Raw genomic sequence first — 21,866 nt, 5'->3', positions numbered from 1 at the left:
GCACTGGAAACAGCCTTTTCGTAAGCATGATGATGCGCATTTGACAAACGCAGACAAATCTGCTCTTTATTGTATTTTAAGATATAATTGTCAGTGAGGAATCCGTATACTGAAATTTCCTCAGAATTGAACAAATAAAACTTTATCAAATTACAGGATTTCCAAAAATGTGTGCGGACGAGTATTTTTATTATCAAAAAGCGGCCATGTCCGCATAAATGCTGACTTACGGTAACCATGGCTTAGTGGGTCAGTTCAGGGGTTATAATGAAACTGGAAGAAGAGTAAAAACATTAAACTTGTATACTTTTAAATGTTTAATATCTCTTAGAATTATTAATTGTAACCTACCTCATCAACAATTTATTGCACTTGTACGAAAGCTGAAACACAGAGTAGAACTTTATTGCCATAGAAACAAATCAAGCACAGAGAACAATGATGCCGTGAAAAAAAAGAGCACCAGTGTTGCCAAGACATAAATTGTATCAGAGTTTACACCACAGTCTAATAGATACAGTCACGCAACTCATACGTCTAAAATATGCCAACATTTGACAGCTGGCGCGACAGTAGCCCTCTAGCGGCAGGCAAGTTAAAAGTGTGCACACGACATATAACACATCAGAAAACGGGTTTTGCGTAATTTATTTTATATTTTTATGCTATACAATAATTGTATAGGTATTTACTAATTCTACTTTAGAATCCTGGAAGAATTTCACACGCAGTTAATCTACAAGTTTCAGAAGCTGGGAATAAATGTAATTCTTTCTGCTCCTTACAACTGAATCATGGCCCTGATCACTTATCATGGTTTGAAATAATATAATTGTTTGTACGTGGACGGTTAATTCAATTCATTCCTAAATATATTTATAAACCATTGGAACTCTATATTTCCTGTGAGAAGAGTCAAAATTGTAGCGCATATCTCGTAGGGTACATCGCGTGGTGAACTCCTCTCCCTATTTCCTGAGAAATTAACTATCATCCATACCGCAAATTGGGGTAAACTCGGCCGCTGAGGTAATCTTACAACTAAAAAAGGTGAAGATTAAAACCTTAATTTGACAGACATTGATTTATGAAGTTCATTATTTTTCAATTTTTTTTTATTATTATTTTGAGTCGCTAATAGTGCTGATATTATGGTTTAAATTTTTATGGAAAGTTACCGCATTTTACATTACATTTCCAGTTTTCGCACATAAGCTTAACCCTAGGATGCATGAGCTACTTTTCCTACACATTTACATAACATGGGTCCATTGGACCCGTATGCTATTTAATGAGGAATTACACGTAAAATGGAATAATATTAATCAATTATTTTATCTAATTTGAATTTAGGAGTTTTAATTGTGTAAAATAATAGACAATTTTATAACTAAGTAACATGTGGATATACAAACATATATTATATTCATTTATTTCTACAAGAATATGATGTAGGTTCCTAAAGTTTTTTGTGGGCAAAGGAAATAATATAGATTTATAACTAAGTAGCAAGTGAAAATAATTTCTTGTTGCAACACAAACACATATATTCATTTATATAAGATGATAATATAATGTATCCACGAGATAGAAGAAGAAGAAACAGTAAGGAATAACCACACAATTACAGATATATCTTATCAGTCTTCACAATTACTACACACGACTGTACTATAGTAAAGTAAAGTAAATCTATGGCGATATAGCCCATGAAGTGTGAAGACTGGTCAGCTGGATGCCGTCCTCACGTTCACATGCCGAAGCAGAGGTCGACGATCATCCAACCAGAACGGAGGTATCGTGTGGTTAGCACAATGATCCTCACAGCATAGCCGGATTTTCGCTATCTATCGTAGCTCCCCATGTGCATCACGATGCTGGATGGGCACCGATCCCATACACTGGCCGAAATTTCATGAGAAAATTTCTTCCCCCATGAGGATTCAAACCAGCGTGCATTCAGTAACGCGAGTACTAGGCAGGATGCCTTAGACCACGACGCCACTGCGATTGTACTATGTTCCTGACAAACATTATTTGTACACATAGCAGATAGATTTGGTATTTCTATCTGTCACGGTAGGAAATAGGAAACATCCCCTGTTCTTGTTTTGATGGTTGCCACCACTGTTACTGCTACTTTGCACACTACTACCTAGGTTAGCGATGTACTTCTCCATGTCCACATAAATCGACTTACGCAGACGGGATTGAACGATCTTCTAATTATGTATGGTTGGACCATTTTCATTGATATCTTTTTGATGAATAGTCTCCTCTTGTGTAAAAGTCCTATGGTACCTGGGGTGCTGGGTACAATACAGAATGAATGCAATTACATCCAAAATGTTACACCAAAGTTCCATGGGCCAGCGTTTGGTTTGCATTTTACAAGTATAATTGTGCAGTTTCTGATCCATTACATCAACACCAACCTTAGTGCGACTATAGAATTTTACATTCTCAGGTTTCTTTTTGGGTGATGTTCGTGAACAGCATTATTAGAGTACTTAGCAGAATAGCGCATTTGTTTTTCTTTGGGCAAAAACTAACTATTGTCATGTCCTTGTGAAATATAAATACACTTTTGTTCACTGGCCGGTTTTGCATTGGATTTCATTTCTTTTGGAATGCCTCTCTTGTTTGGTCTAATTGATCCCACTTATTGTCATTTTCTTCTCCAATATATATTGCGCCAAAGGTACACATAAAATAATTGTCCATGGTGATATTTCGGGCTGTACCAAGCTCAGAGCGATTTAGAAACTTCACAATATTGAGAGCCAAATCCTTCTGTGGCGGTTCTTCGGTTTTTTTCCCCTGTATACACAATCCCGTGAATGGCATAGCCAGTTTCTCCTTCACACATCTACATAATTATTATCTCGTATTTCACTGGCTTCTTTGGCATATATTGTACAAAACTACAACGGCCTCTAAACGAAACCAGGTGTTCATCTATTGTGACATTTGGTTGTGGGACCATTACTTTTCTGCACAGTTCCGTAAATATTTGCCACACATAAGAAATAAAACAAGTTTATCTGTTTGTAATCTAACCTTCCGTGTTCTCATACCATCGAAACTTAAAAATCTTCTCATACTTCAAAATGATTCACAGACATTTTAGCTCTATATCAGTAGTCGTCAGCAGTCGCTGAAATGAGTAAAGGGTAAGCGGAGCAACGTTCTGTGCCCCGTCATGCAGCAGGAAGAGGTAGAGAGCATACCCGCCAGCAGCTGTGAATACACCATAGTGTAGTGTCTCCTCCTCGGGTAAGAAACGCTAGCCCGAGGTAAATAAAATAATGCTCTATATAATGGATTGAAAAATTTGCCAAGAAAAAGTTCTTTTATTGGAATATCCCAAGATTTGTCTGCTCTCATGTGCAACAAAATTCCAAAAAAGCAACCATTACATCTATTGATATTTCTTACCAATTTATTTCCTTCAGCAGGTAAAACCTTTTTGCTTCTTAGTTGGTATATCTCACAGTTTCATCCAAAATACTCTGTGATAAATAAATCCCAGGCACCTCTGAGAGTAGCTGTTTCTATACCCCTTCAAGAACCTGATACAAATCTTACAGTGTTGTGGACAGGATGTTTACTCTGAGCAGGAGTTTTTGTCCTCCATGTCATCCTACTGATGTGTTTTGATTGTCGACCTGGTGTGAAATAGGCATCCAGCTTTCATCTTCATTCTTACACCATCACTATCCAGTTCTGCAGAAGAAACTTCATCTTCATCCGGAGTATTTTCATCATTTGCTGGAGATATATATTCCTAATCATCGTCGAAATTTTAATTTCCAAGTGCTGCAATCTTGCCAATTCATGAAAATATGCTCTTGTAGTTCATAGGATTCTGTTTAGATGGCAGACGACAATAATTCTTACGGTAATAAAATAATTTAATGCAACGGGTCTATTGGACCCATGTCATGTAAAAGTGTAGTATATATGAACACGAATAAAAAACGTATATAAAACAAATGAATAAAATACCAAATGTGCTATAGGTGTATAAAGGAAGTAACAAGAGTAGCATACCTAGAGGGCAGAGTCACAATGTGAATTAGTTATATAGATAATAATTCTTAAATATTCCGCTGGGTCCAATGGACCCATGTTATGCATCCTAGGGTTAATTTTAACTTACCCTACCTATATAATACGTAATTTACATGCACTTACTGTTATTATGACGTAGGTGAGAACAAATGAATACACAACTTTGTTGAAAAAATTGTAACTTCAAATAACTCAGAAAATGTAGGCCTAATTTTATTTTCAGAGCAGAAGTGGTGTAAGTCAAAAATGGGTAATGAGGGTTAAAGTAAACATTCTGTAAAATACAGCGCAAAGTAGCAGTTAATATTGAATTTATTTAAACTATTAGTAGTCAGTGAATAGCACGAAGGATATACTGTATTAATTGCTACTTTGCTCTGTATTTTACAGAATGTTTACTTTAAACCTCATTACCTAATTTTGACTTATACCACTTCTGCTCTGAACGGCTCAAATAATCACTGGTAATGTAAAATCAACACCAATAACAGTCTTGCAAATTATTACAGAAAAGATTGCTTGGATTTTTTATATTAAATTTAAAAATGCTCTCTTATTTCTTGAGAACTTAATAAGTCTGCCACATGAATCTACACCAACACATGAGAAATTTATCGACACAGTCTGGATTTATTCAAGAAGTGAATATTTTGCAAAAGGATTATAATACGCCATGAATTCTTGAAAAAATTAACACCACAATCCCTACTTGAATGCAATATGACATTCAACTTTTGAAAAATATAAAGAAAAAAACACGAATACAAAAATTATGGAATTACTTGCATTAAAAACTGTAGATACATTATCCAAAATCGGAATGGTTACATATTTAGGCCTACACATGATTTCTGCAAAACAGTAATATACTGTAACAGATATTTACTTTGTTTTTATTTAAACTCTCCTTCCTGACATACAAATAGGTAACTGATAACTAATAAATGTTTTATAAAACACAATACGTAGGCTACCTACAGCGTGGATTATAGGTTATGACTGAATTATGATTTTCTCTTGGTTTTTAGAGAATCTGAAGAAGGACAAATTCGGAGATTTAAACTTGTTACTACAATTTTCGTCATTGCACACATTGCCTTTATTCCGACGCATGATTAAAACGTTATTATAACATCTCGCATGCCTTTAAAGCACGTGCTGGCTGTATCAACCCTATGACCAGTGCCTTGCCTGCCGCTTGAGCGCTAGTGTCGTGAATGTTGGCAAAAAAAAGTGTTGAAGTTGCGCGACTGTATATATTAGACTCTGGTTTACACCTTGAAATCCGTCAGAATCCGTCAAAATAATAAAAAAAAGTAAACAAGTCCCACTCAACATATCAATATATAATAAAAAGCAAATTTTATCACAACTTATTTAGCAGTCTTGATTAAAATAGCAGTTCTTCAACCTCTGACTTGATTACCAGGATATCTGAAACAGGTGAATCCTTAACATGATACAGCGCGGGCAGGGCTGTTCAAAGAGAAAGTAAAATCCCTAGAAAAATGAAAGAATTACAAACCACAGTAGCTACAAAGGTCAAAAGGCGATGTATATCGTAATTTCCGCTATAAAATACGATTTATATCCCCTTTTGACTTTTTTAGCTACTGTGCTTTTTAATTCTTTTAACAAATGGCTTTGACGGGCGACTGAAGCCATTTGTTTCCCTCCGTTAGGTTGAAAATCCGTCAATTTTGACCAACGAGCTAGAGTTTCGTTGATTTTGACGGAAACGGTTTCTCTGAGTCTTCGAACTTTAATGCTCGAAGTTCTGAGACTATTGGTATTGCTTGTGACAATGCTGGACATGCTTGTCCTTTTGATTTAAGGTACACATCGAAAGATTATTGCAGTCATTTTATGAAGTAGCTTTGGAACCAATTTACCTAATTAAACTACATTGATCAAATATTCCTTCATAGGCCATTTTTTAAAATGTGAAAACCACAATCATCTTCTAAACATCCCATTAAATTTTCCTCTTCATCCAAGACATTAGGAACAGGATCGAAGAAGAGTTTTTATACCAATGCAGATGTCTCAATGTGCAAATTCTAACCAAAGAGTCTGACTAAAATTTTCCTCACATCTTCTCTTTTCTCTCAACTTCTATGTCAGCCGAATACCATAATGCCGGCAGACAGTCATATTTTCTGCAAAGCAATAAAAAATGTTCCACCGTAAGTGGAACACGGCACATATCACACCCTGGCTGAGGCTCGCCACGTAGGAGATGGCCATGTGTCAGATGACAGTAGCCAATCTTCAATCCTCAACCGGGTTAGTAAAACCTCCTCGTGTCGTGACGATCTTGTGGACAAATCCCAAACTCAAACAGTATTCTTTATATTTCGTAATTTGTTTCCCTCTTGTGCAGACCATCCTCCTTCCCATTGCCACCATACAGCTTAGCATATGCACTATTTAATTAAGTGTAAAACCAATCATGAACACAATTAACAAAAATAAATCTTCCCCACTCATCATAAAAAAAAAACCAATGACCACAAGTACTAAAGAAATACACAATACAGCAATTTGTACACAAAATATAATGCAAAATAACAAATACTAACACATGTTACAAGAGTACTCTATATTTAAAACTGTTTAAGGACATATTTCCACAACTGAGTTATGCGCACCAATACATGGCCAAATATAAGTTTTATTGAATTATATTTCTTTAAGTTCCAAAAGTCACTAAATTTCATGCAAAAGGCTTGCTGAAATCACTGTTAGGTTCAAAATCCCCTCTATCCACGACTAGTTACTTTCAAAATCATTTCATTTGTGAAAGTGGATCTTGAATAATACTTGTCAGACAAAACTTTAAGTTGAAACTTGTAGGGTATCTGCTGTGTGTTCCTCCAATGCTTAAAGACAAGTAAAGCGTTTGTACTCAACCGGCTGCTTACACCACGTCCTCTGTCTACAAGTCACTGATTATCGCTCGGCACTGATTGCATCGCCGAGGAAGGGGTGGGCACAGAAGACGAATAACGTACAATACAGTAGGTCTATGTACAAACATATTAAATCACCTTTGATTGCCTAATAGTTTTTACAAACATTCATGAAAAACGAAGGCCTTCCACTATACTAGTAAGTTCGAAAGAACAATTTCAAAATGACAACATGCAACTGACAGAATGTAACGATCACCTAACTGTTACATTGTTCCGAAATTAGTTGTTTGAAAAATCCCAGACCATAATGCAAATGGAACCATGACAGCTGTTCTAGTAGAGTATATCTGCAGTAATTTATAAGAACTACGAAATATAATAATTTTATTATTGCATTTTTTTTTTGTCAAATAAACGATATAAATACTAAGTAGTATTAATGTCTATTAAATTTCCAACATTTTATTTTTGTAACAAACAATGAGGTTAGTTGGGCTACATTTGCAATATTCTGTTATACAAAACTTATAACACAATACAATATCGTACATTTCCGTCCATGGGACTGGTTGTCTATCAATTGTTTTGAGATGTCTTAGGGGCAGTGCCGGATTTAGGCCTAGGCAACCCAGGCAGTTTCCTAGGGGGACAATTTCCAGAAGGGCGGCATTTTCTCACTCATTTTTTTACAGTGAAATTTGTTTTTAAACCACTTATTGGTAAATCTTTTCTGAAGTTTGTTCTTGAACACCTTGTGGAAGTCGGATATTGTTTTGTTATCGCATTGACGCGGTCGCGGCAAGAGTAAAAGGAAAATGTGCAGCTGCATAATTATATTGTAATGCCAGTATCACATTATTATAATATGAAACTGCTTAAATTTTACTGTTTGTATGAACAAGTTTATAGTTTTATAATTTTTTCTCACTGGATAAACTACTTAACAATGACTTAGAACTATGACACAATATTCTTACAATTGGGAATGGTACTGATTCTAGTTGCAATATAAATTGCAATGAATATGAAGTTGACCATTCTTCAGAGTGACTGTTTAATCACTGAAACAAAGCCTGCAAATGCATTTCAGTTAAAAGTCCTGTGCTCTCCCCAACACACAGAAATGTGAACAAGTTAAATGCATGGAGACACTTTGGCTGGAACACTACATTTATTATTTTTCCACTTCTATGTCGAATGCTACAAAGAATGGAAACCCATAATAATTATTCTTACTTAATTTAACATCAGCACTGCGCTTTATACAAGATCTCTACAATATCTAGGTTACCTTTCTTTCGTGCAACTGACAATGGGTTATCACCATTCATGTTACATGCATTGACATCAGCTCCTTTATCCATTAGGAGTCTCACAACATCCACATTTCGTTGTCTCGCAGCAGTGAATATTGGACTCTCACCATAAATGTTACATACATTAACATCAGCGCCTTTATCCATTAGGAGTGTCATAACATCCACATTACCTTCTTTCACAGCAGCGAATAATGGACTTCTACCAGACTTGTTACATGCATTAACATCAGCATCTTTATCCATTAGGAGTCGAAGAAAATCCACATTTCCTTGTTCCACAGCAGTGAATATTGGATTCTCACCATACAAGTTACATGCATTAACATCAGCACCATTATCCATTAGGAGTCTCACAACATCCACATTTCCTTGTACCACAGCAAGGAATATTGGACTCTCATTATAAATGTTACATGCATTAACATCAGCTCCTTTATCTATTAGGAGTCTCACAACATCCACATTTCCTTGTACCACAGCAGTGAATATTGGACTGTAACCATACTTTTTACATACATTAACATTAGCGCCTTTATCAATTAGGAATCGCATAACATCCAAATTTCCTTGTTCCACAGCAAGGAATATTGGACTCTCATTATAAATGTTACATGCATTAACATCAGCTCCTTTATCCATTAGCACTCTCACAATATCCAAATTACCTCGCTTCACAGCAGCGAATATTGGACTGTCACCACAATTGTTACGTGCATTAACATCGGCACCTTCATCCAATATGTATTTCAGAACATCCACATTATCTCCTTCCACTGCAGCGAATATTGGACTTTCACCAGATGTACATGCATTAACATCAGCGCTTTTACCCATTCGGAATTTCAGAACATCCCCATATCGTTTCGCAGTACTGAATATTGAACTTTCACCTTTCTTGTTACATGCATTAACATCGAGACCCTCATCGATTAGGAATCTCACCATTTGGAAATTAGCTCTTTCTGTAGCAACGAATATTGCACTGTCACCATTCTTGTTACATGCATTAACATCAGCGCCTATATCCATTAGGAATCTCACCATATCCCCATTACGTCGTTGTATTGCAGCAAATATTGCACTTTCACCTTTCTGGTTACATGCATTAATATCAGCGCCTTTATCCATTAGGAGTTTCACAACAACCAAATTATTTCGTTCCGCAGCAGCGCGTATACCACTTTCACCATTCTTGTTACATGCATTAACATCAGGGCCTTTATCCAATAGGAGTTTCACAAGATCCACATTATCTCGTTTTACAGCAGCAGCGAGTATTGAACTTTCACCATTCTTGTTACATGCATTAACATCAGCACCTTTATCCAACAGGAGTTTCACAACATCCACATTAACTCCTTTCGCAGCAGCAAATATTGTACTATCACCATTCTTGTTACATGCATTAACATCAGCACCTTTATCCAACAGCAGTTTCACAACTTCCACATTAACTCCTTTCGCAGCAGCAAGTATTGGACTATCACCATTCTTGTTACATGCATTAACATCAGCGCCTTTATCCAACAGGAGTTTCACAACATCCACATTATCTCGTTTCGCAGCAGCAAGTATTGGACTTTCACCATTCTTGTTACCTGCATTAACATCAGCGCCTTTATCCAATAGGAGTTTCACAACATCCACATTATCTCGTTTCGCAGCAGCAGCAGCGAGTATTGGACTTTCACCATTCTTGTTACATGCATTAAGATCAGCGCCTTTATCCAATAGGAGTTTCACAACATCCACATTATCTCGTATCGCAGCAGCAGCGAGTATTGGACTTTCACCATTCTTGTTACATGCATTAACATCAGCGCCTTTATCCAATAGTAGTTTCACAACATCCACATTACCTCGTTTCGCAGCAGCAGCGAGTATTGGACTTTCACCATTCTTGTTACATGCATTAACATCAGCGCCTTTATCCAACAGGAGTTTCACAACATCCACATTATCTCGTTTTGCAGCAGCAGCGAGTATTGGACTGTCACTATTATTATTAAATGCATTAACATCAGCGCCATTTTCTATTAAGAACTGCACAACATTCAAATGGCAACCAGTAATTGCATAATAAAAAGGAGTTAATTTCCACGAATCGTATACATTAACATCTGCACCTTTCTCAACTAGCAAGCTCACCATTTCTAGATCACCTTTGTAAGCAGCCCATGACAAAGGTGTTTTGTAATCAGAGTCTCTTGATTCTAAACGCATTTTGACTGTAAGTGTCGAAGTCTCCTCTGTTTCTAGATGACGTAGGGGAAGAGCCCACGCCAGAGTGCTTTTGTTTATAAATCCTTGCGTTTCTTCAGCCTCGAGCAAAAATTCGACGAGCTTCATTTGTCCCGCAGAAGATGCAATGTGTAACATTGTGGCAGTAACATATCTCCGATATACATTAACATTAACATATGTTTTAATGGGATGATTCACACATATTCCATATTTAAACATCAATTTCGCAATATTCATATATCCCTGTAATGCAACAATTTTCAAAAGTCTGGACAAAAACTCATTACCCTCTTCACCCTTGATCAATTCCATAGTGAATATCATGTCGCTACTTTTAGCACGACTGCCCAGCAGCATGTCAACAGCTGACCACGCTTGTATCTTGTCAGCAAGTGTCAGCGGTCGCCAGTGGAACACTCCCTCTTCTGCTCTACAATCACAATGATTCTGCAATAATAGCTCTAGGATTTCACATATAACTTTATTTGGTGAAAAGTCATGACTTTCAGTGTAATTGATAACTCCCAAGTGCAAGGGTGTCCTGCCACCCTTATCCTTTTCTTTCACATCACATTCAGGGGAAGACAACAATTCGAGTACATATTTTTTGTCTTCATTTAGAATGGCAGTATGCAATTCAAATCCTTCTGCTAGAATTCTATCAAAAAATTCTCTCACGATTACGAACTCTTCTCTAAATAATATCTCTTCTATAAATTCTCTTTCATCTTTGAAATATTTTGTGAACCAATTTGCGGCAAAGAACTCTAGAAATGTTCTGTGAGTGAACACTGCTGTGGAATTTACAATTTGAGCAACAATTCCAATTTTCTCATATCCATTTCTAAATTGGTCCTGGAAACCTTCAACTCGTCTCATAACATCCTTGGAGAAATGTAGTTTGTTAAAGTCTTCAGTCTTCAGCAAGGAATGCACGGCACATGCCATATGGTCTTTCTCATACTCTTCCTTGTGCAGTTGCAGTAACCGATGCTGCACCAAATTTGTTGCATCTACTCGCCCCTTTTCATAAACAAAGATATTCCACTTTCTATCCACGAATCTGTTATACAATTCCAACAAATCCAGTTTGCTGTCGAACTTCATCTCATTTGACTGACAAAAATGATTAGCTTCACTACGAAATACTTCAGCCAGCATGAAAGTTTGCAGAGGAATTTCTGTGAATTGGCCAAGTTTGTCATTTAACGAATTCCCTGTCACTTCCAACAAATTGGTAATAAATATGTCTAAGTTATATGCACCAACATTTATATCATTCCAAAGATTAGCAAGAAAATCACGTTGATCCTGTTTTGTGAAAGGCTGCAGTTCAAACGAAAGACAGGAGAACTTTTCTTCCAGCATGTCCTTCATTAAAGAACGAGAAGTGATCCAAATCTGTTTAAATTTGCACTCGATGATAAGTTGCCTAAACATGTGCACGACCTTCTCTGCATAATCTGGGCTGATTTCATCAAACCCATCTATCAGTATCACAACATTGCCACCATTATGTAACTCGTGTTTGAACAGTGATGTAGCGAAGTCACTTGTGAACTTCCCTGCCTGTAACAGAAGTTCAACTGCTGAATCTCCACAGTTACTCAGATAATCAGTATGCTCATTCAGAACTACGGTGACCACCCAATATGCTGGTTCACGTCGCTTGAATTCCTGAGCTAAATTCACAACTTCTGTTGATTTTCCCATTCCAGGGTGAGCCACAAGCAACTTGACCTTGTCAGGGAGGAGCATCACTTCCTGAAGGCCTCTGATCGAGGTCACATCCATTAAGTGAGACTTAATATAGGACACACTGCCACACTCTTTCCAAATAAAACCAGTTTCTACTTTATGAAGCCAATGGACTCTTTTGAATACGTTTTTGGCCTTCTCGAAATCCTCTTTTCCTCCAATTACAAAACAGCGACACACACATTTTTCAGAAAGTTTCGTTTCATCAAATAGCTCTACTTCTTTCTCAGGCTGGACTATGTTCCTCAGAGTCTGCAGTGAAACTCCACTTACAACTAAGCAGTCTCAATCATCAGAAAATATTGTGTTGCTCACATGTTCTCTATTAGAAAATTTACGAGGTATATAGTGGTCATTTTGTTGAGGGAGTTTATCTCCAATGCTTTCACTAATTCCAGAGACCAAGTGAGTTACAATTTCAGCGTTCGCTACTTCGTCGAATGTTGCGTCGTCAACTAATATGTTAAGTTTCATGGACTCACCTTGGAAATTTATTTTACAATCTAATACATGTTTCTTTGACTCCTCATTCAATTGACGAAAATGAAACTCATCTTCGTGACTGAGAGGTTTTAATTGCCACAACTTATCACTGTCATGAATCACAACAAGAGTCTTTCTTGAACCTAAAGAGTCGATTATCTTTCCTATTGTCTCAACCCAGCCATCAATTACAAGTACATCACATTCAGACCACCGACCCCACAAGGCCAACACTTCACTCATTCTATCCTCCAATACGATGGCATCTACCAGAATCTTCTTGTCAATACTTTGGTGAACTTTGAGACAAGTGAGAACGTTAGAATTCTGAACACTCAGAAGTCCTCCGCCCTCAGGTAACTGCTGTCTAAATAAGTTTAACTCTCTTTCATCAAATTGCAGATTAAATTTTGCAAGCTGATCTATTTTTGCTTTATTTAAGTCATCGACACTGCACTTCACTATATTCGTCCAAAACTCAACATTTTCCGTGAGGTAAGAACCCGGGTCTTCCATCCAGTTCGTTATATTAGTCAGAAATTTCTGGAACTGAGAATCCGTCCCCAATGCCCTAACAAGTTCAGTTCTGATTAAGAAATCGAGCTCCTTCTCACTTGCTTGTTTTGTGTATAACCTGAACTGATGGAGGAACTGGTTGAAGTCAGGCTCGTTCTTCAACTCGGGGAAGTCATTTTCAGAGAAACGTAAGCATTTTCCTCCTGTCATGAGAACATTCTGGACGTCAGTATCAACAGCTTCACCTACAGCCACAACAGCATTTGTGTAAACAACAAACTGAACATCGCGGAATGGACCCCACTGTTGTAGATCAGTTTTCTTTTCCCAATTCTTCTTGAGATCGTAGTACGAACTGTAGTGCTTCTTCATTGCGAAGATTCTGCATAATGTGTACCTCTTTTCTGCTGAGGTTTGTGCCCCTAGCTTATGTTTGAACTGTACAAAAGCTACTTTACCATCAATGCTCAGCACTAAATCATCGAACTTTCCAGCCGCATCCATATTGGAGGCAATATGGAAACTTTTTCTTTCATTGATTAGTCTAAGGAAAATAAGTCCAGCCATTTTGACTTCATACATATACCCTTCAATTCTGCAGGCTCCATCAGTCTTCTCGTAATCCTGTAAATAAACAAAACATAAGCAGTATCTGTGTAAGATGCTTTAGACTCACTACTTTGACATATACTGTATATAACCTGTTAAATGAGTCATACATGTAATGTAGCTAGTAAAATTTATATATCCAACTAGTATATGTATAATTATTTTACAATTCCATGCAGTGTAATATTGCCTTAAATATTGAAGAGTTCTATATATTAATATGAAAATATCCTGTCTTTAATATTCAATTCCTCCATCAGTTTGGAATTATGCGACGTGCAAAACATTATAATACTCATGGTGCAGAACATGGTGAAGTAAAACTCATCTAAGTGATGGGTCACAGTGGCATAGAAGGCAGAGTTATCATTCTTTGTGTCATAAAAAAGGGAACTCTTTTTCATAACTTAAACAAATTAACATACCAATTACATTTTTATACGAAAATAAATATACCTGCTAAAATATTATGCTTAAATATACCTTCATATTAATTTCAGACAATTTAATGAAACTTGTTGCATATATATATCAAAATATAGCTCAATGAAGTATATGAATATTTTTTTTTTTTTGTTTCTGTCAATTTTTATTTATTAGATGATCCTGCTTTACTCAACAATTTTGGAATTCCTTTCACATAATTGTGAAATTGTTTACAAGAATATGTTTTAAGTTATACTGAAGAATTAAAATGTTCTTAACAGAATCAGAAGTTCGCTTGTTTTTCGTTGGACCACTGCATCTGCATTAGAGAAAATACTCTCTCAACATTGTCATTATAAGCTCGAATAGCAAAACAAAACTGGACAACTTTCAACAATTCATGGTGATTAATAAAATTTTCACATGTACTGAAATAGCGAGCCCATTTTTCATGTGCTAATTTGAAACAGAACTGATTATCAGCTTCATTTTCTTTTTCAGAAATCGTTCTAGATGGCAAAAAATCGTCGAAACATTTTGTATCATCAGTACGCACTCTCCTTGAAATAACACAATGAATAGCAAGTTCAAATTGTTTTCCAAATTATTGGACCATTCAGGCTCATACAATTGAATGGAGAAAATTCGTTAACTGTTCAACCACCAAGTTCAAATATTTTAGGCACAAAGAATAAAACTGTGAAATTTGTTGGCTGAAGTTTGTACATACATCTTTAGGACATTCTTCAATCCATTTGGACAGAATATTTTTTACTTACAAAGGAAGACATTTCGAAGCTATTCTATCTTCAATTGAAGTTCTTACATTGACAAATACTAACTACAACTCAACTACTGAAGTGTCTTATCTCTGCATTTCATCAATGGTAACTTGGAATACACCCAAAAGATTGCAGTAACAACACATGTGAAGATAACCCCAAAAGTAATGCACAACATTCATTTAAAATTACATTTTTAGCCCAGCCTACAGCTTTGCTATTTTCACAGAATGTAGCTACACCTTCTAGAAACAAAATGTCACATTTCCACATAATCCCCCGGATGGGGACTGCCTTCCGCCACCTTGGAACGAGAGTCTGTCTACCTGCATGATAAAAGTATGGACCAACACGTCTGAGCCACTTTTCAGCAGCGTGCACGAAGGAGTTGTCATCCTCAAACCTTGTCCCGTGAAGGGATTCATTCAGTTTGCCAAAGAGATTGTAATCGCATGGTGCCATATCAGGACTGTAAGGTGGATGTTTCAGTGTTGTCCATCAAAGTTTTCTGATGTCGTCTATGGTTTTGTGACTGACTTGTGGCCATGCGTTGTCGTGCAATAGCAGAACATCCTGCTTCTCCCGATGTGGTCGAACACGACTTAGTCGAGCTTGAAGTTTCTTGAGATTGCCACATACACATACCATTATACATTCTGAGCAAGAAATATAATATAAACATGTGTCCTAATCTTATTATTTTCAGAGTTACACTAATTTGAAGTTGATAGTAAAATATCTTACTCCAGTTTGACATGGGGAAAACATATCGAATAGTTATCATGATTTATATTTTTATTAAAGAAATTAGTGACTTGCGTTTCTCAAAATAATTTAGGATGAGCCTACTTTTCGTTCTTACAGTCAATAATTCGATATGCTTTAATTTTCTGGGGAAATGGTAGCAAAATTGGGAGTTTCTTGATTTTGCAAAAGAAAGCCATTAGAAATCTGTGTCAATCAAACTATCTTGAACATTGTAGATCACTTTTCAAACAATCAGAGATATTAACAGTCATAAATTTATATATATATATACGACGTAGTCCTTTATACTCGACAAGATATAGATATTACTCAATATACATGATCATAAAATTAGAAATAGTGAACAAATTAATATTCCATGCTGTAGATTATATAAAACTAGTACAGTACAAATTTTGCTGTCATGGGGATGAAATTATATAATAAGTTTCCCGCAAATCAAGATTTTCAGGTATAACTCTCTGTAAAGTTGATTTGAATAACTTCGAGGGAAAAATTGTTCCGGAGCCGGGTATCGAACCCGGGACCTTTGGCTTGACGTACCAACGCTCTACCACTGAGCTACTCGGGAACTCTAACCGACACCGATCCAATTTCTCCCTCTATATCCACAGACCTCAAAGTGGGCTGACAACCGTCAAGCAACCAACTTCGAGTGCACACTAACTCCGTGTGACTTAAATTGTGGTTTTCTGTTAACGAACAGTGACGTGTATTATGCAAATCAAGATTTTCAGGTATAACTCCCTGTAAAGTTGATTTGAATAATTTCGAGGGTACGTCAAGCCAAAGGTCGCGGGTTCGATACCCGGCTCCGGAACAATTTTTCCCTCGAAATTATTCAATAAGTTTCCCAGTCAATATTATAAAATACCAACCACTAGTTTCAAAACTAGATTTTATAATTGGCTTTTAAGTAATCCTTTCTACTCTGTAAATGACTTAATTAAGGTAAATTCATAGGAAATTGTTTTTAATAAATAAAGTTATTTACATTTACTCACAAATGTTACATTAAGAGTGAAGTGTTTTCATTAATTTTTAGAGTTTCAAAATGTTTTGTGTTTTCATTAAATTAATCATTGCTGTTTTCATAAAGGGGAAAAACATATATATGTTGATCAACATATAAACAAGATACACCCAAAGCTACATTACAAATTAGAAATTGAAAAAAAAAAAAAAAACCAAATTCCTAAAATTTTCTAGACATCACAATAACAAAAGCCGACAACAAACACATTCAAAGTGTACAAAAAACCAACAACAACAACACATATACACAACACATCCAACCACCCAACACAACACAACACAAACAAGCTACATTCCGAACAATGGTACACAGACTACTCAACATACCAATGAACCAACAGGATTACAACGAAGAACTAAACACAATCAAATACACAAGCACAAGAAAACGGATACAACCTTAACATAATAAACAACATAATACGTAAGACAAAACATAATCACAAGAAACATAAGAATACAACAAAAACAAAACAACACAAAAAATACATCACATTAACATACGAAAACAAAAACACACACAAGATTGCAAACTCATTGAAGAAATTAAATTACAACATCGTATACAGAACAAATAATACTCTACAAAAATCTCTCAAAATTCAATAAATAATTTAATAATAAACGACACAATTCTTATTCAACAACGAAAGAACTAAACCAAAATCGACACAAAATTTAATACTCTGTTCTATGTTCACACATCTTTCACAAATATTACAAAATGACAAACTTTCAATAGCTTCAGCCATCAGACATAGTATAACACCACTCACGTCAAACAACCAAGAACAACTAACATCATCATTACCAGTTCAAAATTAACTAAAATTCTAGAACAAATGACAACTATAACCAATCACAATGAAAGAACATCACGGCGACATCTTGTATAAAAACCTAGAACATATAAAAATAACTAAATAAAAATCACCAACATTTAACTCTGAAGTAAAACAGTTCGTAATACTACATCCAAGCAGGTGCCCGTCTTCTGAGACATTGCCAAACAATTAATAATAAATTATTATTATTATTATTATTATTATTATTATTATTATTATTATTATTATTATTATTATTATTATGAGTTGCCTAGCTTTGCATTTGGGAGGTCTGGGGTTCGATCCCATGGGCCGGCAATCCTAACTGAGGTTTTTCATGGTTTCCTCAGTTATTTCTGGGCAAATGCCAGGATTGTACCTCTTAAAAGTCCGGCCATGGACGGCGATCCTTCCCTTAATCCTTTCATATGTATGAGTGAATGCTGTGTAATGTCTCAAATGTTTGTGTTGTATCGGAGGTGGCCCTGGCACTGAGCTGATCCCTCGTCCGGGGAGGTCCTCCATGTCCTTGTGTGGTCAAAAAAGTATGTATGTGATCCATAGATTAATTCCTCTCCCGACAGGTCGCGGCCCTGTAAGGCCCGTGTGGTGTGGGTCGTGTAAATGAACCTAAAAGGGAGAGGTTAAACTACGGGAAAGAATATTGAAATAATTATGTGCAGGCCAAAGGAAACATTTAATGAACCATCAGACAATACAGACTTCACATAACCTATTCATAAACAAGCAGAACATGTTATTTTCAATTTTGAAAAACATTTCAAGGAAGAAGACGGTAAATTCGACTCAACCTTAGCTCCTACTGTTACTGCAAGAGTGTTAGACGAATTAATCCAAAAGATTCTCTTAGTAGTACCGATACCACTGATAATACTAGTTTGCTGATAATAATGGTAATGTTGGTACTCGTATGTACATCAGAATAAGTAGTAAAGCAAAAAACCAGAATTTTGGCAGACTCGTTTATTACAAGTCGTCTTACATGCAACACACTTCTAAAGTCGAAGAAAAAAAATGGATTCTGACCTTCATCTGTCCCTCCACAGATCCAAAAGAATCTGTCTGCAGTATAACGGGTTCTATAGTTCTATAATGCTTCCTCTTAAAGCTGCCAGGTAGCTCAGTTAGAAAGAGCGCTTGTACGTTCAACCAGAGGTCCCGGGATCGATACCCGGCCCCCCAACAATTTTTCCCTTGAAATTATTCAAATCTGCTTTACAGGGAGCCTTACCTGAAAGACTAGATTTGCATAATATATACGTCACTGTGTACGTTAACAGAAAACCACAAATCCAAGCCACTCAGAGAATGTGTGCACTCGATGTGGGTCTCTGGCGTTTCGTCAGCCCACGCGAGTTGTGTGGATATAGAGGGAAAAGTTGAGACGGTGTCGGGTGGAGTTCCCGGGTAGCTCAGTTGGAAAGAGCGCTGGTACGTTCAACCAGAGGTCCCGGGATCGATACTCGGCCCTTTTTCCCTTGAAATTATTCAAATCTGCTTTACAGGGAGTCTTACCTGAAAGACTAGATTTGCATAATATATACGTCACTGTGTACGTTAACAGAAAACCACAAATCCAAGCCACACAGAGAATGTGTGCACTCGATGTGGGTCTCTGGCGTTTCGTCAGCCCACGCGAGTTGTGTGGATATAGAGGGAAAAGTTGAGACGGTGTCGGGTGGAGTTCCCGGGTAGCTCAGTTGGAAAGAGCGCTGGTACATTCAACCAGAGGTCCCGGGATCGATACCCGGCCCATTTTCCCTTGAACTTATTCAAATCTGCTTTACAGGGAGCCTTACCTGAAAGACTAGATTTGCATAATATATACGTCACTGTGTACGTTAACAGAAAACCACAATTCCAAGCCACACAGAGAATGTGTGCACTCGATGTGGGTCTCTGGCGTTTCGTCAGCCCACGCGAGTTGTGTGGATATAAAGGGAAAAGTTGAGACGGTGTCGGGTGGAGTTCCCGGGTAGCTCGGTTGGAAAGAGCGCTGGTACGTTCAACCAGAGGTCCCGGTATCGATACCCGGCCCCCCAACAATTTTTCCCTTGAAATTATTCAAATCTGCTTTACAGGGAGCCTTACCTGAAAGACTCGATTTGCATAATATATACGTCATTGTGTACGTTAACAGAAAACCACAAATCCAAGCCACACAGAGAATGTGTGCACTCGATGTGGGTCTCTGGCGTTTCGTCAGCCCACGCGAGTTGTGTGGATATAGAGGGAAAAGTGGAGACGATGTCGGGTGGAGTTCCCGGGTAGCTCAGTTGGAAAGAGCGCTGGTACGTTCAACCAGTGGTCCCGGGATCGATACCCGGCCCCCCAACAATTTTTCCCTTGAAATTATTCAAATCTGCTTTACAGGGAGCCTTACCTAAAAGACTAGATTTGTATAATATATACGTCACTGTGTACGTTAACAGAAAACCACAATTCCAAGCCACACAGAGAATGTGTGCACTCGATGTGGGTCTCTGGCGTTTCGTCTGCCCACGCGAGTTGTGTGGATATAGAGGGAAAAGTTGAGACCGTGTCGGGTGGAGTTCCCGGGTAGCTCAGTTGGAAAGAGCGCTGGTACGTTCAACCAGAGGTCCCGGGATCGATACCCGGCCCCGGAACAATTTTTCCCTCGAAATTATTCAAGTCTCCTTTACAGGGAGCCTTACCTGAAAGACTAGATTTGCTGCTAAACATTAGTTGCAAATGCAAGATAATATTACCAGGCTAAACAGTCTTGTGTCTTGTCTGAGTCAGATACTTACAGCTTTTTCTCTCATGGCCATTTCTATCGCAGGTGGGGCTCTCACTGATGTGGCTAAGTTGTTTCAATTAATCTGTAAACATTAATTTATTATCAATTATTTCATGTTAGCAGTTCATAGAAGAAGAACATTATGGGACAGTGTTAAATTGAAAACTCAGAAAACACAATATAGAAAATCTTTATTAGTAAAACGTGCAAAATGTGACGTGGTGACGAATAAATTTGAGTCTAGGTTTTATTCTGGTTAGGGCTTAAACAACAGTACCTCCATGACCAGTTCCACTTTTACCAAGCCTGCCTATGTCCAGACTTCCCATTGGTTTACATTTCAAAATTTATTGTGAAAATCTGTCTACTTTGTATATGTTTAGATTAGAGATGAACAACGATCGAGAAAGCGAGACTAACAGCACCCGCAAAGCCGAAAACCCGCATTATTACGTCGTGTCCTTGACGTAAAGACTGGTTGTGAGTGTTCCGAGACTCGTTACTGATGACTCCCGAAGTCCCGAAATCAAACAGCCTTGAATCACCACATTTGTTTATACCTGACTGAACTTTTATTTACTTTGGCAACTGTTATAATATGTATAAACAATCAAGTAGCCTATTTGAAACATCTCTACCTTTCAGTGTTTCCTAATATTTATTTAATTACTAGACTAGACGTCATTTCGGAAGGCGGTTAGCTTCTATATGCGCTGTAGCATTTCTGGTATGTGACATCACAAGCTTGTACAGTAGAACCAATCAGAATCAGTCTATAACAAGCAGTTCCTGAGTTCGTTTGTTTACGTGCGAGTGTTTCAATACATTGAATAAGTAAAACTAACAATTACTGTGTGTATGTAAGATAAATAAATGGAAGAGACTGTAAAAACACAAGTATTACACAAGCAGGCGCGGAAAATAGTGTTTAAGGTGTATAATTATTATAAAAACGTTAACGAGCAGAATGCTGCCGGCCATCTTGATGCTGGCAGCAACGTTGCCAACGGGCAGGAAACGACTGCAGAAGCATGTGGTGTGGGATTGAGAAACGTGCAAAGAATATTGTTAGTGAAGGAAAGAGGGTTTGTTTGCTTACAGTAATCAACGGCTAAGGTCATTATTGTCTTTTGATAATTTAAATTCTCTCCTGCGCTATTTGTATTGCACGTGCGTGAAGTACGATGTGGCAATGTTGTACCACAGTCTAATACTTACAGTCACGCAACTCATACGTATAAAATATGCCAACATTTGACAGCTGGCGCGACAATAGCCCTCTAGCGGCAGGCAAGTTAACAGTGTGCACACGACATATGATAATACATCAG

The 21,866-nt window shown here is 37.2% G+C and overlaps 2 protein-coding genes and 1 non-coding gene across 4 annotated transcripts in view; all 3 read right to left on the bottom strand.

The window, feature by feature from the left end:
- Nucleotides 1-1,220, bottom strand: part of LOC138691752 (uncharacterized) — a 35,763-nt gene extending 34,543 nt beyond the window's left edge. The window contains exon 1 of the mRNA XM_069814088.1: nucleotides 352-1,220. The gene's annotated coding sequence lies outside the window, so the exon portion shown is untranslated. The remainder of the gene's footprint in view (nucleotides 1-351) is intronic.
- A 5,393-nt stretch (nucleotides 1,221-6,613) lies between these two features.
- LOC138691753 (serine/threonine-protein phosphatase 6 regulatory ankyrin repeat subunit B-like) overlaps nucleotides 6,614-21,866 on the bottom strand; it is a 78,113-nt gene continuing 62,860 nt past the window's right edge. For both annotated transcript variants that reach the window (XM_069814095.1, XM_069814094.1), the window contains 2 exons: nucleotides 20,546-20,617; nucleotides 6,614-13,933 (listed from right to left, as the gene is read on the bottom strand). In XM_069814095.1, coding sequence (XP_069670196.1) covers nucleotides 8,237-12,346 — 4,110 coding nt within the window. In that variant the 5' untranslated portion in view covers nucleotides 12,347-13,933; nucleotides 20,546-20,617 and the 3' untranslated portion in view covers nucleotides 6,614-8,236. The remainder of the gene's footprint in view (nucleotides 13,934-20,545; nucleotides 20,618-21,866) is intronic.
- TRNAD-GUC (transfer RNA aspartic acid (anticodon GUC)) lies at nucleotides 16,394-16,465 on the bottom strand. The gene has a single exon. It is a non-coding gene; the product is annotated as a tRNA-Asp (tRNA).

The sequence above is a fragment of the Periplaneta americana genome, chromosome 16 (genome assembly GCF_040183065.1).
Source record: "Periplaneta americana isolate PAMFEO1 chromosome 16, P.americana_PAMFEO1_priV1, whole genome shotgun sequence".
NCBI classification, from domain to species: Eukaryota; Metazoa; Arthropoda; class Insecta; order Blattodea; family Blattidae; genus Periplaneta; species Periplaneta americana.
The sequence above is the reverse complement of the archived record's forward strand: the minus strand, read 5'-3'. Positions and strand labels throughout refer to the sequence as shown.